At 41.1% G+C, this 12,633-nt stretch overlaps 1 protein-coding gene across 1 annotated transcript in view; it reads left to right on the plus strand.

The window, feature by feature from the left end:
* Window positions 1-10,033: 10,033 nt before the first annotated feature.
* LOC114593517 (uncharacterized) overlaps window positions 10,034-12,633 on the plus strand; it is a 43,091-nt gene continuing 40,491 nt past the window's right edge. The window contains exon 1 of the mRNA XM_077925347.1: window positions 10,034-10,136. Within this exon, the coding sequence (XP_077781473.1) occupies window positions 10,041-10,136 (96 nt within the window). The 5' untranslated portion in view covers window positions 10,034-10,040. The remainder of the gene's footprint in view (window positions 10,137-12,633) is intronic.

Below are 12,633 nucleotides of genomic sequence, written 5' to 3' on the forward strand. Positions count from 1 at the left end.
CCAGCTCCAAGGGTCTTCTGGCAGTTCCCTCATTGCAAGAAGTGAGGTTACAGGGAAGCAGGCAGAGGGCCTTCTTGGTAGTAGCGCCTGCCCTGTGGAACGCCCTCCCTCCAGATGTCAAGGAAATAAACATATATCTGACTTTTAGAAGACATCTGAAGGCAACCCTGTAAAGTTTTTAATGTTTGAGTTTTTTTTGTGTTTTAACATTTTGTTGAAAGCTGCCCAAAGTGGCTGCCCAAAGTATTATTATTAAAATTATTGACATGTTGGCAAAACACAAATGTAGCACTTTTTCTAATTAATTAATTAATCGAACTATCTGTAGAAATACATTTTATGATGCGCTATATATTACATAGTTCTCAATACAAATATCATATTTTTATTATAATGATTAATTGTTAATATATATATATATATATATGGCTTATATGCCAGAATGACTTCTAAGTGGTTTACAATGATAACATCGACCCATAATTAAAATACACAGTAACATTAAAACATCCTCACTTGAAATATATAATAAAACAAACAATAAAAGTAGCATCTCAATTACAACAATTAAAGACTAAAGGCAAGTACAAAATGGAATCATTGTTCCAAGATCTCTTTTAGGACCTAAAAGATTGATCTTGCGTTGATTGCACTTATATTTGAAAATCTGTATTCATTTAACTTTGTTGATCAAACTAGCCACCTCAGGTTAAGGCTATTCAGAGAAGAAGAAAATTGAGCAGATGTCTTGAAGTTTTAGAATATGCTTAGCAGTCCATTCCTTAAAAAACTTAGGTGATTTGGCTCAGGTAGATTTATTTCAGAAATAGGTGACTATTGCATTGACTCTGTAATGAAATAAAATATAATCTGGATCTTTCCCCTGCAATCCATGCATTGTTTTGTTGCACAGGGATTTTTGCAAATGAGCAAAGTTTCATCCTGGAAACCTCATTAATAGCTCTTTTATGCCAAGCCACAAGCCCCTGTCAGCAAAAGAGAAACCAGGAAAACTGCCTGAATATTTACTATCCCAGGAAGAAAGCCTTTCCGCAGAACCTCTACAGAACCCTCTTTGGTTGTTAGCACTCTTCAGGCAAAGCTCTCAAAACGGTTTACACAGGAATGAAAGAAGAAAACAAATACTAACCAATAAAAATAATTGTGTGACCATTGAAGTGCACACACACACACACACGCACGCGCGCACACACACACACACACAGACAGACTTAACAGATAGCAAGAAAAGAATGAATGGGTTCTTTTTTCTCCTCCCAAAAAATATTCTCACCTCAGAATATATTTATTGTTTTTTTCATATACAAAGAAAGTGACCAAAAAGGAGGCGGCTGGGTTAAAGAGCTTGCCAGATGTGCTGCCTGCAGTGCACCCAGCAACTTCTAGAGAACATTTCTGAAAAAAGAAGGGACCCCCTTTTTTTCCCCCTCACACCTCTTGGTCAGTCTTCTTTCCACCAGCACTACTATTCCAAGTATGTATTTTCTTTTTATATTTTTTTTAAAATGACTTTTTAAAGAGCAGGCGCACAAGACTCCACAGTTGTGCCAACCATCTTCCACCTCCCAGAGTGTTTCTGGGCTCCCCTGGTGCCAAATATGGCCTCCTCATTCACATCACAGGAGACCACTGAGGATAATTCTCCTTCCCTTCCCTTCCTTTGCCTTGGGATACTGTCCAGAGAATTTACAAAATTCAGTCAAAACATGGCCATTCCCTAAGGTGTTTTGAGGGTTATGTATATGGACCAAGAAGTGTGCACATTTCCCCCTTCATGGGAGGATTATGTGCATGTTCTCCATGAGGTATAAAGAATGTGCCAAAAGCTGCTCAATTTACATTCCCCTTTACACACACACACACACACACACACACACACACACACAATTCTAGCCACATTCACACCATACATTTAAAGCACTATGGTACCACTTAAAAATTCATGGCTCATCATAGCCCTCCAAATCCAATACATCTGTATTCTTCAGTTGGCACCAATCTCTTATCCAAGAAAAACAGGCAGCCTCGTAATATAACTTTAAATCAGGTAGGCCAAATCACCACCTCTCTTTGATGTCAATTAGTAGGGTGTGCTTTATCCTTCTTTCTGGAGATGTGCTACTCATTTCCATTGGGAAAGCGTACAAAAGTAACATTTCCTGAATGATTTGGCTCCAATCTAGCCTCAAACATGGATAAGCATCATGAAGAAGGAGCAAAACTTTGAAGGTGGGTAGACTTTGCTGCAACAAAGAAACTTCTGAGCTCTTTCAACAAGACTCTAGCTCAGAGAAATTAACAGAAACCTCGGAGGGAAGACATGTCCTCTGCTCAACAAAGCACTGTAGCCGAACAATTAACAAAATCACATTTCTGGTTGTGGAAGTCGTCATTATTACCGGAGAAGTTCCAGTTCTGGGTCAGATGGCTGTGCTTATACTTATGGATATCAAACCACAAAAGAAGTTTTTTGTTTTGCATGCCTGATGCTCCTCTTTATTCCGAGTGCACCTGGGAGAGGTCTCATGTGTGCCAGGGAGTTCTCTGAACATGATACATGCACAGTGAATGTCATTCAGTGAATAGAGATTAACTTTCTCAAATATAGTGGAATATTACAAGAGGTTCAAAGCAATGTTTCCACCTGTTACTGAAATTGTTTACCCTAAGATGCAGTTTCCTGTTATTTTGCTTTACTGGCAATCTACGATGATACGTTAAAATATTTTTGCACAACCTAATTCTTGTGACTAGAGCCACATGAATCAACAAGTGTCACCTTCACCCTTATCTCATGCCACCAACACTCTCTTCATAGGCATCATGAAGCCAAGCTTCATTACATACTTAACTTTCTCTAACATACTTCAACCTTACTATCATACCAACGTGCAAGGATAGGGAGGTTGGCAAAGAAACGGATATTTTAAAAGTCAGGAGCTTGAGAAGTTCAATGTGACGTTGTTGTTTTGTGTGTGTAGGGGGATTGTTTTGTTGTTGTTTTTTGTTAAATTTATTACCTGCCTTACCAGCCGGTCTGGTGGGGGGCATTTGCAACAATTTAAAATTCAGAAATTCAGAAATTAAAAACATGGGCCTTTGGTCCTATTGTGCTACCCAAGTCATGTAGGTCCCATGGCAGTCTCAAGCATGTCTCATAACCATACAAATGAACACAATGAAGGCACCTCATGTAACTGCAGCAGCTATACCTTTTTGAACCTCACATCCTTAAACTGCTGTGAGGAATGTGAGGAATGTGGAATCCATCATTTGCACTAAAGACAAGAGGAAGAAAATTCCGGGCACCTTTAAGCCTCTGTAAGAGGCATTTGCCTGTCAATGATTCTCAAATTATCTGGAACAAATCTTTCTTCTGCTGTTTTGCACTGGAACAAGGCTAAAAGGAAACACTGAAGCTGAAATAATTCATGAAGCAGAAGAGTAGATGTTTGTGCCTGTCCTAACCCTTATAGGTGACAATCCTAAAGTCACTTGCCAGGTATTAGGCACCATTGAAAATACTGAAACTTACCGTATTTTTTGCTCTATAAGACTCACTTTTTCCCTCCTAAAAAGTAAGGGGAAATGTATGTGCGTCTTATGGGGCGAATGCAGGCTGTGCAGCTATCCCAGAAGCCGGAACAGCAAGAGGGATCACTGCTTTCGCTGCGCAGCAATCCCTCTTGCTGTTCTGGCTTCTGGGATTCAGAAATTTTTTTTTCTTGTTTTCCTCCTCCAAAAACTAGGTGTGTCTTGTGGTCTGGTGCATCTTATAGAGTGAAAAATATGGTACTTCTAATGAAACGTAAATAGGATTGTATCAATAATTGTGCTTTCTGGGGTAAGCATTTTTTTAAAATAATAATAATAATAATCCACCCCACAGTCAATGTAAAGAAAGGTAGCTATGCCAGCTCTAGGAGTGATGTACATTAGGGTGTATCCTGGGAATAATGAGACTTTGGATCCACCATTTCCAGGCCCTCATCTAGCACATTTGTTTTCAGTCCCACTATGGAGAATCCCCAGTGGTTTGGGCATTTTCAGCCATTGCACTAGGGAGACGGCAGCCTGTGGCTCTCTTCCAACAGTCCCTCAACTGCCCTCCCTGAAGGCTTGTTCCCTAAACAGGCATAAACAATTCATAAAACTGTTACTATGTTGTATGAAGTGTTACCAGGATCCAGAAAAAGTGAGAAGCCAGAGCTGATGGATTCGGTTCCATGAATCTGAAATACGAAGGTTCCATGTGCTTCCAGATGTAAACAACTGCAGAAGATGATAGGAGGAAATCAAAGAGGGGGGAAATTGAGTAATTGAGTCATACAAAATTGCTTTTCAAAAACTGTCAGCCATGGCAAGCTGGAGGAAGCCACGGATAAGTGTCAGGCAGCAGTGGGTCCAATCCCCACAGCAGGTCGCCAGCAATGGAAAAGACAAGGAAAAGTTCTTACCAACTGCTTTTCATTCAATATTCACAGAGAGAAGCTTGGAAATGCAGCCTCTTGGAATAGTGGCGTTGCCCTGAGTCTCCACCCCCTCCCTCTCTCACATTATGCGTCATCCCTATGGGAGCTGAGATGTGTCCTCTGCCTCTGAGCTCTCTGCTCTCCTACTTTCAAGGCTCACTGGGTTCTGGGAGGGGGGGTCTGGAATGCTTTCTAAAGTCACTGTGCCATCAGCTGTCCCCCCCCCCCTTGTGCTTCTTCCTCCTCCTCTCCCATTATTTCCCAGCTTTCCCTCTCATCTGCCTCTGAGCTGTGATCCCCCTCAAATCCCTGTTGTAATTCAGAACTGTCTTCCTCTTCAGGACCAGGCTGGGGAGGCAGTCTCCACCATTCCTCCTCTGCCCAGTCCCTGACAATAAGCCTTATTTATACAGTACAATCCCCCTTTGTTTGCACAGTCCTTACTGTACCAAGTCACGTTTGCGCTGGAAATTATACCATAACAGAAAGAACAAAATAGTTCTACAAGTTTTACTCAGTCCATTATGTTTGAAAGATAACAGTAATGTATGCTTTCATAAATGACGTTCCCATCAAACCAGGTTTGACGGCAGTAAAATGGACATAAGCCAGAGAACTATTTCATATTCTCCTTGGAAAACGAACTCAGCCATCAGTATCCTATTCTTCATGCCTTGCAGTATCCATTAAGTGAAGACTTCCTTATATTTTCAACACAAAAAGCACACTCTGATTTAGCTGAAAATTAATAATCAATGTTAAGTTTTTAAAAATGGATTAGTTTGATGTTGTTGGTGACCCAGCCTCTAGTAACAATGTGTTTGGGTTGGGGGTGACTTTTAGTCCAGTTCAGCCACTCGTTATGGAAAGCTCCTGATTTATTTTCCTTTTTGTCTTTTGCAGAGGAAAATCAAGTTGTTCCTCATCTAGCACAATTGTAGGGTTATAACAGCAGTAACATTTTCACAGCCAGGAAAATATCAGGAAATAAAAGCTATTACAAAAACAAATATTGCAAGAAGACAGTGACACAATTCTCACATCCTACTTCACACAGCCGTTTCTGTGACTCACATTGCAAAGCAGGAAGCAACAGAGGTAGGGGTGTGTGTGGAGAATATATATATATATATATATATATATATATATATATATATATATATCACTGAAGCAAGAAAATCCACTCATTTTCAAAGGAAGGAAACTGCCTAAAGGTACAACGAATTCTTCTGAACTCCCTAGAAAAATAAAGGTAAGTTATTTTGGGGATATCACCAAAGTTACATTGCTGTGGTGCATATCGTGTAACTCAGGCAGTGTTCCATAATTATTATTATATTTTTAAACTTCCGTTTTTCCTAGAAGCTCCAGGTAGCGCAGAGCCATAGTGGGGGGGGGGCGGGGAAGGGGGGTTTGGCCCTGAGCGCACATTTTTGAGGAGGCACAATCATGCTCCCCCACAATGCTATGGATATTGATGGTAAAACCACTGGACTAAGGGACGGGACTTATTTTGCAAATGAAAGTATGGATTCTGAATCATTTTGCACAGCAATATTCTGATGTAAGAGTTGTGTATGGCTGAGACAATGGACTCTGTGGCTTGCACTGAGATTGCAGCAGCAGCATGCTGCGTTTGTCTAGAAGGCAAGTCTGTCACACTGTGGTGCCTCTCACTTTATAAAAAAAATTAGTAGCCAAATATATGTGGTTGCACAGGTATAGCTTGTGCTCTACTGGCCTTAAATATGCCTTGGAGGTGCTTGCCTTCTAGACCTCTGCCTTCTAGACTAATTTTCACTAAAGTTCCATGCTGTTCTATAGTATTGTCACCACTGGATTTGGTGGGTCTGTAGCAATGCTGACAAGAGCAAAGATTTAGAGTGGACAATGGCCTGATTCACACATCACAGTAAGCCAGGGTAGGGCCATATTATTATTATTATTATTATTATTATTATTATTATTATTATTATTATTATTATTCCTATACCACCAGTTTATAACATAACACAAAAATGCATACCATAGTAACAAAAAAAGTACCTACCTGTATAAAGGTAAAGGGACCCCTGACCATTAGGTCCAGTCGTGACCAACTCTGGGGTTGCAGCGCTCATCTTGCTTTATTGGCCGAGGGAGCCGGTGTACAGCTTCCGGCGAAAGCCGCTTCTGGCGAACCAGAGCAGCACACGGAAATGCCGTTTACCTTCCCGTTGGAGTGGTACCTATTTATCTACTTGCACTTTGATGTGCTTTCGAACTGCTAGGTTGGCAGGAGCAGGGACCAAGCAACGGGAGCTCACCCCATCATAGGGATTCGAACCGCCGACCTTCTGATCGGCAAGTCCTAGGCTCTGTGGTTTAACCCACAGCGCCACCCGCGTCCCTCCTACCTGTATACACACGGTTTAAATAGTCATAGATTTAATTAGCCAAAGGCCTGAGCAAATATGAATGTTTTTGCCTGGTGCGTAAAGATATGTAACAAAGGCACCCGGTGCGCCTCCCTGAGGAGAGCATGCCACATGGATGTGCTGGTTCCCAAAGAGGTGCTTGCACCCATTTGGGGGGCTTTTTAATTTGATACAGGACAGCTGCTAAGCCAAGGTTTGCGTTAGTGAGTCATCTAAACCCAGAATTGTGGTTAAGTTCACTCTTTATCCCTGAGGATGGACTGATCTGATTATTTAACTTTTTTTTCTCCTTTTAAAAAATGTATCTACTACTTACAAGCTTCTGGATAGATCAGAAATATTTTTCAGTGATAAAAAGTGACACTGTGCATTGGCACTGGAGAAAAACCTCTCAATCTACTGTTTTAATGTGCTAGCAAGGACTTTTTCTTCCTAAATACCACAACTTGTTAACTTGGAGACCCAAAAATAACACAAGTCCTGGTGAATGATCCTGTTCTCAATTTCTTGTTATTGACATTTTGTACCTCTTTCAAAATATTTCTAAAATATTCTGAGCCTCAACAGACAATACATTTTAAAAATAAAAAAGAACTAAATGCCCCTGTCACTCATTCCTATTATAACCCTTCTTTTTCAAAGAGCTCTCCATCAGCAGCTGCAAAGGAGAGCAGGTTGGGTTAATGAAAAATGTCGCCAGCGGAACAAATAACTAGCATTAACCATTCAGAAGTATAGGTTCTCTGATCATTGCAGAGCGCTCATGATGACACAGCAAACTCAGAACAATACTCAGATTCCTTCTTACCTGTACTTAGTTACAGTTCCCAGCTCAGAAGGAAACAAAGTTCTGGTGTACTATTAGGAGAGGCCGGAGTGGCAGAGGGCAGTCATGGATCACTACTTTGTGGCAGCCTTTTTCTCTTACCTGCATCCAGGGGGGTGGAGGGAGGGAGAGAACGATAAAACATCAAAAGATTTGAATTACTGTGATATGCTGGTTCCTGATCTCTCTCTCTCTCTCTCTCTCTCTCTCTCTCTCTCTCTCTCTCTCTCTCTGTGTGTGTGTGTGTGTGTCTGTCTGTCTGTCTGTCTGTCTGTCTGTCTGTCTGTCTCAAATAGCTGGTTTCTACATTAAGGATTTATTTTGTATATTGTTATAGGATTGGGGTTGTGATGGTTTAGATTATATCATTGGATCGCAACCAAGCCTGTGATTTTTTTTTAATCTAGTAGAGGGAATCTGCTGAGCTCCTTGAACCTCTCTTTTGATTCAATAATGGGGCTGGTAGACATCCATTTGCTTGTTAGATGTGTTAGCGCAGAAAGGATGTGTTGCCAGACAGACAACTGAGATGCTTCCAGGAGGAGTGGGGAGTGGGCCTTTCTCCTGGCTGGGTTTTAGACTATCCCCTGCTTCTTAGGATGACATAAGTGTAAGCCAGGAGGTGAAAGGACTTAGAAAGGCTCCTCTTGTTCTCGGCTGAATCCAAAATTATGGTGTTGGATACTCACCCACCCAGAAACTAACGAGGAGGCAAGATCTGTTACAGTGTAAGTGCTGTGAGTCCCTATGCTTGGATTGTATATATGTGTAAAAAAGCCCACATATCCTATAGATATCACAGTCTCCACTGACCCAAACTGTCCTGTTTTTACTGGGACTTACAGAATTACCGAAGCTGCCCCGGGTTCTGATTCCATCCCGGGATGTCCTGCGATTTCAGGCAAGGGGGTTCTATACCTTTGCCTGCTGGCCAGCTGCTGCCGCCCACCACACACACACACGGAGGGCTGTAGCATCCTGAAGTACAAGGCCACTTCTGGACATTCGTCACTGCGGCCCTCCATGTGTGTGTGGCATTGGGCAGGTGACGGCAGCGGGCAGGTGAGTGGCGATGTGCAGTGGCAGGCACGGACACGCACAAGCTGGTAAGGTGGCAAGTGAGCAGCAGTGGCAGGAAGGGGGTGTGAGCTGGCCAGCGGTGGTAGCAACAGTGGGATAGTGAAGAATGACCCAATTTCTTCTTGGGAAATGTTGGAGCATATGCTGACCTTCATTCCAAGGAAACGAAACCCTGCATAAGTAATGGGTTTAGGCTCAGAGATTAGGCTGCGTGTAGCAACAGGTAATTTCCCAAAATTTCACATGGAAACATAGCACAAGTGTTCTCTCCCATGGATCATGATAACTCTCAGCCCTGTCTTTGTAACTCTAAGGGCTTATCTACACTTCCTCTTGTTCTGCTACTTTTCCCCAGGGAAAACCACTCTTTAGCATACAATCAGAGCAAATAGAAATCAGGTTTCTCACAAACTGCTCTTTGTTCCAATTTGGAGCTAAAGAGCAGGTTTCCCCTGGGAATGGAGCAGGGGAAGGGGGAAACTGCTCAGACTTGTGCCTAGAAATTGTAGTTCAAGTGGAAAACCACTTGGACCTGTGCTTTCTAGACATGGGACAGGTGGAAGTGCGGACAAAGCCTTAGACCAGTGTTTCCCAACCTTGGGCCTCCAGCTGTTTTTGGACTACAACTCCCATCATCCCTAGCTAGCAAGACCAGTGGTCAGGGATGATGGGAATTGTAGTTCAAAAACAGCTGGAGGCCCAAGGTTGGGAAACACTGCCTTAGACACATGGTAACCAAGACTGCCATCCTTAATTTGAGGACACATGGTTGGGATTGTGCTGTACCATGGTCAAATATTTACACTTTCTCTTAACACTAAATTTTGTCATTCAAAACAATAAATTTTGACTTACTGAAGAGGCCTCAAATGGCTTTAATGATCCCTGAAGGAAATCTCTACTCTAGCTAGACTGCCCAGTGTGCTGCTGTAGCCATGAGTTTTCTAAATCAAGGATGGGTTGGAGCAGATGATCTTTATGTCCCTTCCAACCTGATGATTCTGTTATTCGTGGGGAGAAGAGGGACCTGCCAGATCTTTGAAATTTACTCAATGAGTAAAGCAGGCTCCCTGTTTCAGAAGGTCAACCAACTTACAGAGGCTTATGAAAATGACAAGCAGGGGCACAGAGCTAGCATGCTCAGCCCTAAGGGGCCCCCTCACGTAGTTTCAAATTACACAGGTAAGGTGGATGTTTTAGTGGCATAGATATATTGCAGTTAAGATGACAAATGTGTCCTGGTTTCTTTGCTTTTCAGCCATGATCCTGCTCATTTTGTGTGCCTGCCTGGCTGCAGGGCTGCATCAATCTGCTGCACAGGTAGGACTTTGGTTTATTTGTAGAATGTGGGGTGTTCATAAAAGGCAAACTGGTTCCTGATGCTTTTGCTAAGGCCACCTATCCTAATCAAATCCAAGGAGATCTTGCCAGAGAGTGGGAAAGCACTTTCACACCCACCCTTCAAGGTTCATTGAGGTCTGTGCTGGCCAAGCTTGACATGAGCGTGTCTGTGCAAAATAGCCCTAAGCTGCCAGGCAGGTGCCCAACTTGCTCCCTTTTCCTCACTCCATATTCTTTGCTACCTAGAGAGCAAAGTCCTGCCCCAACCAGGCTCAAGGTGCTTTCCTGCTGGTGACTGCAGATAGAACCCATCTGCCTTTGCTATGCCAGCAGACAAGAAGCTAGTTGAGCTTCTTTCAGAGAAGACTTTCAGAGAACTGACTTCACAGCTCATACCTCTCTGGTGAGTCACATCCAGAGGACAGAGCACTAACAAATGGCCAAAGGAATTTGAAATTAATTATTCTCCAGATTATAGGTTTGTAATCTTCTGTTTTTAACTCTCCAGTTTTTGTAGTTTTTTAAAAATTATTTCTGCTGTATTTTTGTTGTTTCCTGCTGCTGTTTTCGTGTTAACTTATAAATGACTTTCTATTATTCTCCAAAGAAATACACAAAATGTTCAAAAAAGGAGGCAAAAGGATTATAAGAGAGTTCACAGGGAATAATATTATTACAGTAATACAGGATAAATAAGCTACTTTACACATTAAACCTACTATGAACACTTTAGATTTATTATAACACTGCTATTGTCTTGCAAAAACCAAATAAAAGCATGAAATTGATTCCTGTCCTTGAGATCCTTAACATTTATTTGATGAATTTAACTGATAAATTTTAATCACAGGGTCTCAATTGCTTTGCATATATTTATACACCTTGATTTTCTCCCCATCGTTGTTGTCAATTTTATTATTCCTAACGGTTCCCATAATTTTCTGATCAATTCTATTTTAGCTGGTTTCCTACTGTCTTTCCTTTTAGCATATAATATCCATTCAAAGGATATATACAAGACTTGTATCTAGTGCTTTTTAGATACACAATACTTTACAAAGTTCAGTAGATGCATGAATGGGTTAATAATTACAGTAAGCCCACAACTTAAGCAGGGGTTACATTCCAGGGATCATGCCTAAAGCCAAAATCATGTAGAGTCAAAGCACATTGGGGTCAAAGGTGGGTGGGATTGCCAAAGTCATTTTTTCCTGGAACCCTGCCCCCTTTCCACCTCTATCTATCTATCTATATCTATCTATCTATCTATCTATCCATCTATCATCTATCTATCTATCATCTATCTATCTATCTATCTATCTATTGCCACAAGTTGAAATCTGTATGCACACAAGTTAAACATGCATAAGTTGCAATATTACTGTATTGCAGATATTAATATTGTGCAGCATGAAGCAATTGGATGCATATAAACTGAGTCCTTTTGGAACAAAAATTGTCCAGACTCAAAGTTTTACTAACCAGAACTTCTTCAAAAACAGGTACAAAAACATCCATGTTTATAAAATATATGCATATTCAAGCATAGGTTCTTCTTCTTAAATATATAACTTAGTTACGATCAGAGCTGAAATCAAGGCTCTGTTTTTCCCATGGCCTGCACTAACCTGCAGCTTCTTGAGAGGCTTCCTCATCACATCCTTCCCTGACTGTGCCTGGGAGCAAATGGCCAAGCCAGCTCCCTTTCAAAATGGTGACTTCACAATGGAGGACCTTAATCACATGATTAAGGAGAGTTAAACACTCACACGAACGCTAGCAGAGAACAACAACTCAGCTAGAGCTCAGAGAGAGCTTCCTTCTAGCTTAGTAGAATTTTCCAGCGTTAAACCCTTTGTGACAGACATACAAACATCCTCCACTTCAATGTGCAATTAAACAATTATACTTAACATACTGTACTCCAGTTTGGATGACTTCGTTGATAACCGCAATTACCATACACCAACCACTTTCTGCCTCAGGACAGCAATGTGATAATAGTCATTTTTCTTTTCTTTGAAGAAGCAACAATGCCCCCCCCCAATTTACCCAATATTTTACTTTTCCACAAAGTTTCTTTCTTAAATAAAAAGTCCCATACTTCATCTGTGGTTACAGTCTGCATGTTTTTCTTCTCTTTTTCTCTATAATGGAGTTTTCCTTGATAATTCTCTTGTAACATTATTCTTGTTCTTCTCTACTGTAAAAATTAAATGCTATTTTTAACTGTTAATTTATAAGTTTATATTTAATAAATTTGGGTCATTGGTTCAAATACGTGTTTCCAAATGTAAACCAGTCTGGGCTGACTTTATTTTCATGTGACCTATCAACTAAAAAAGATTTATTTGCTGGGAACTCTTATCCGCATCCCTGTGTTAGCTTGTCAATAAGGACGCAGTCTCAATTTCTTTTCTTTCTGTTTCACTTTATGTATATAGTGTACATGATTCACATTTTAAAAGTTGCTCCA

This window comes from Podarcis muralis, chromosome 3, assembly GCF_964188315.1.
Source record: "Podarcis muralis chromosome 3, rPodMur119.hap1.1, whole genome shotgun sequence".
Lineage (NCBI taxonomy): Eukaryota > Metazoa > Chordata > Lepidosauria > Squamata > Lacertidae > Podarcis > Podarcis muralis.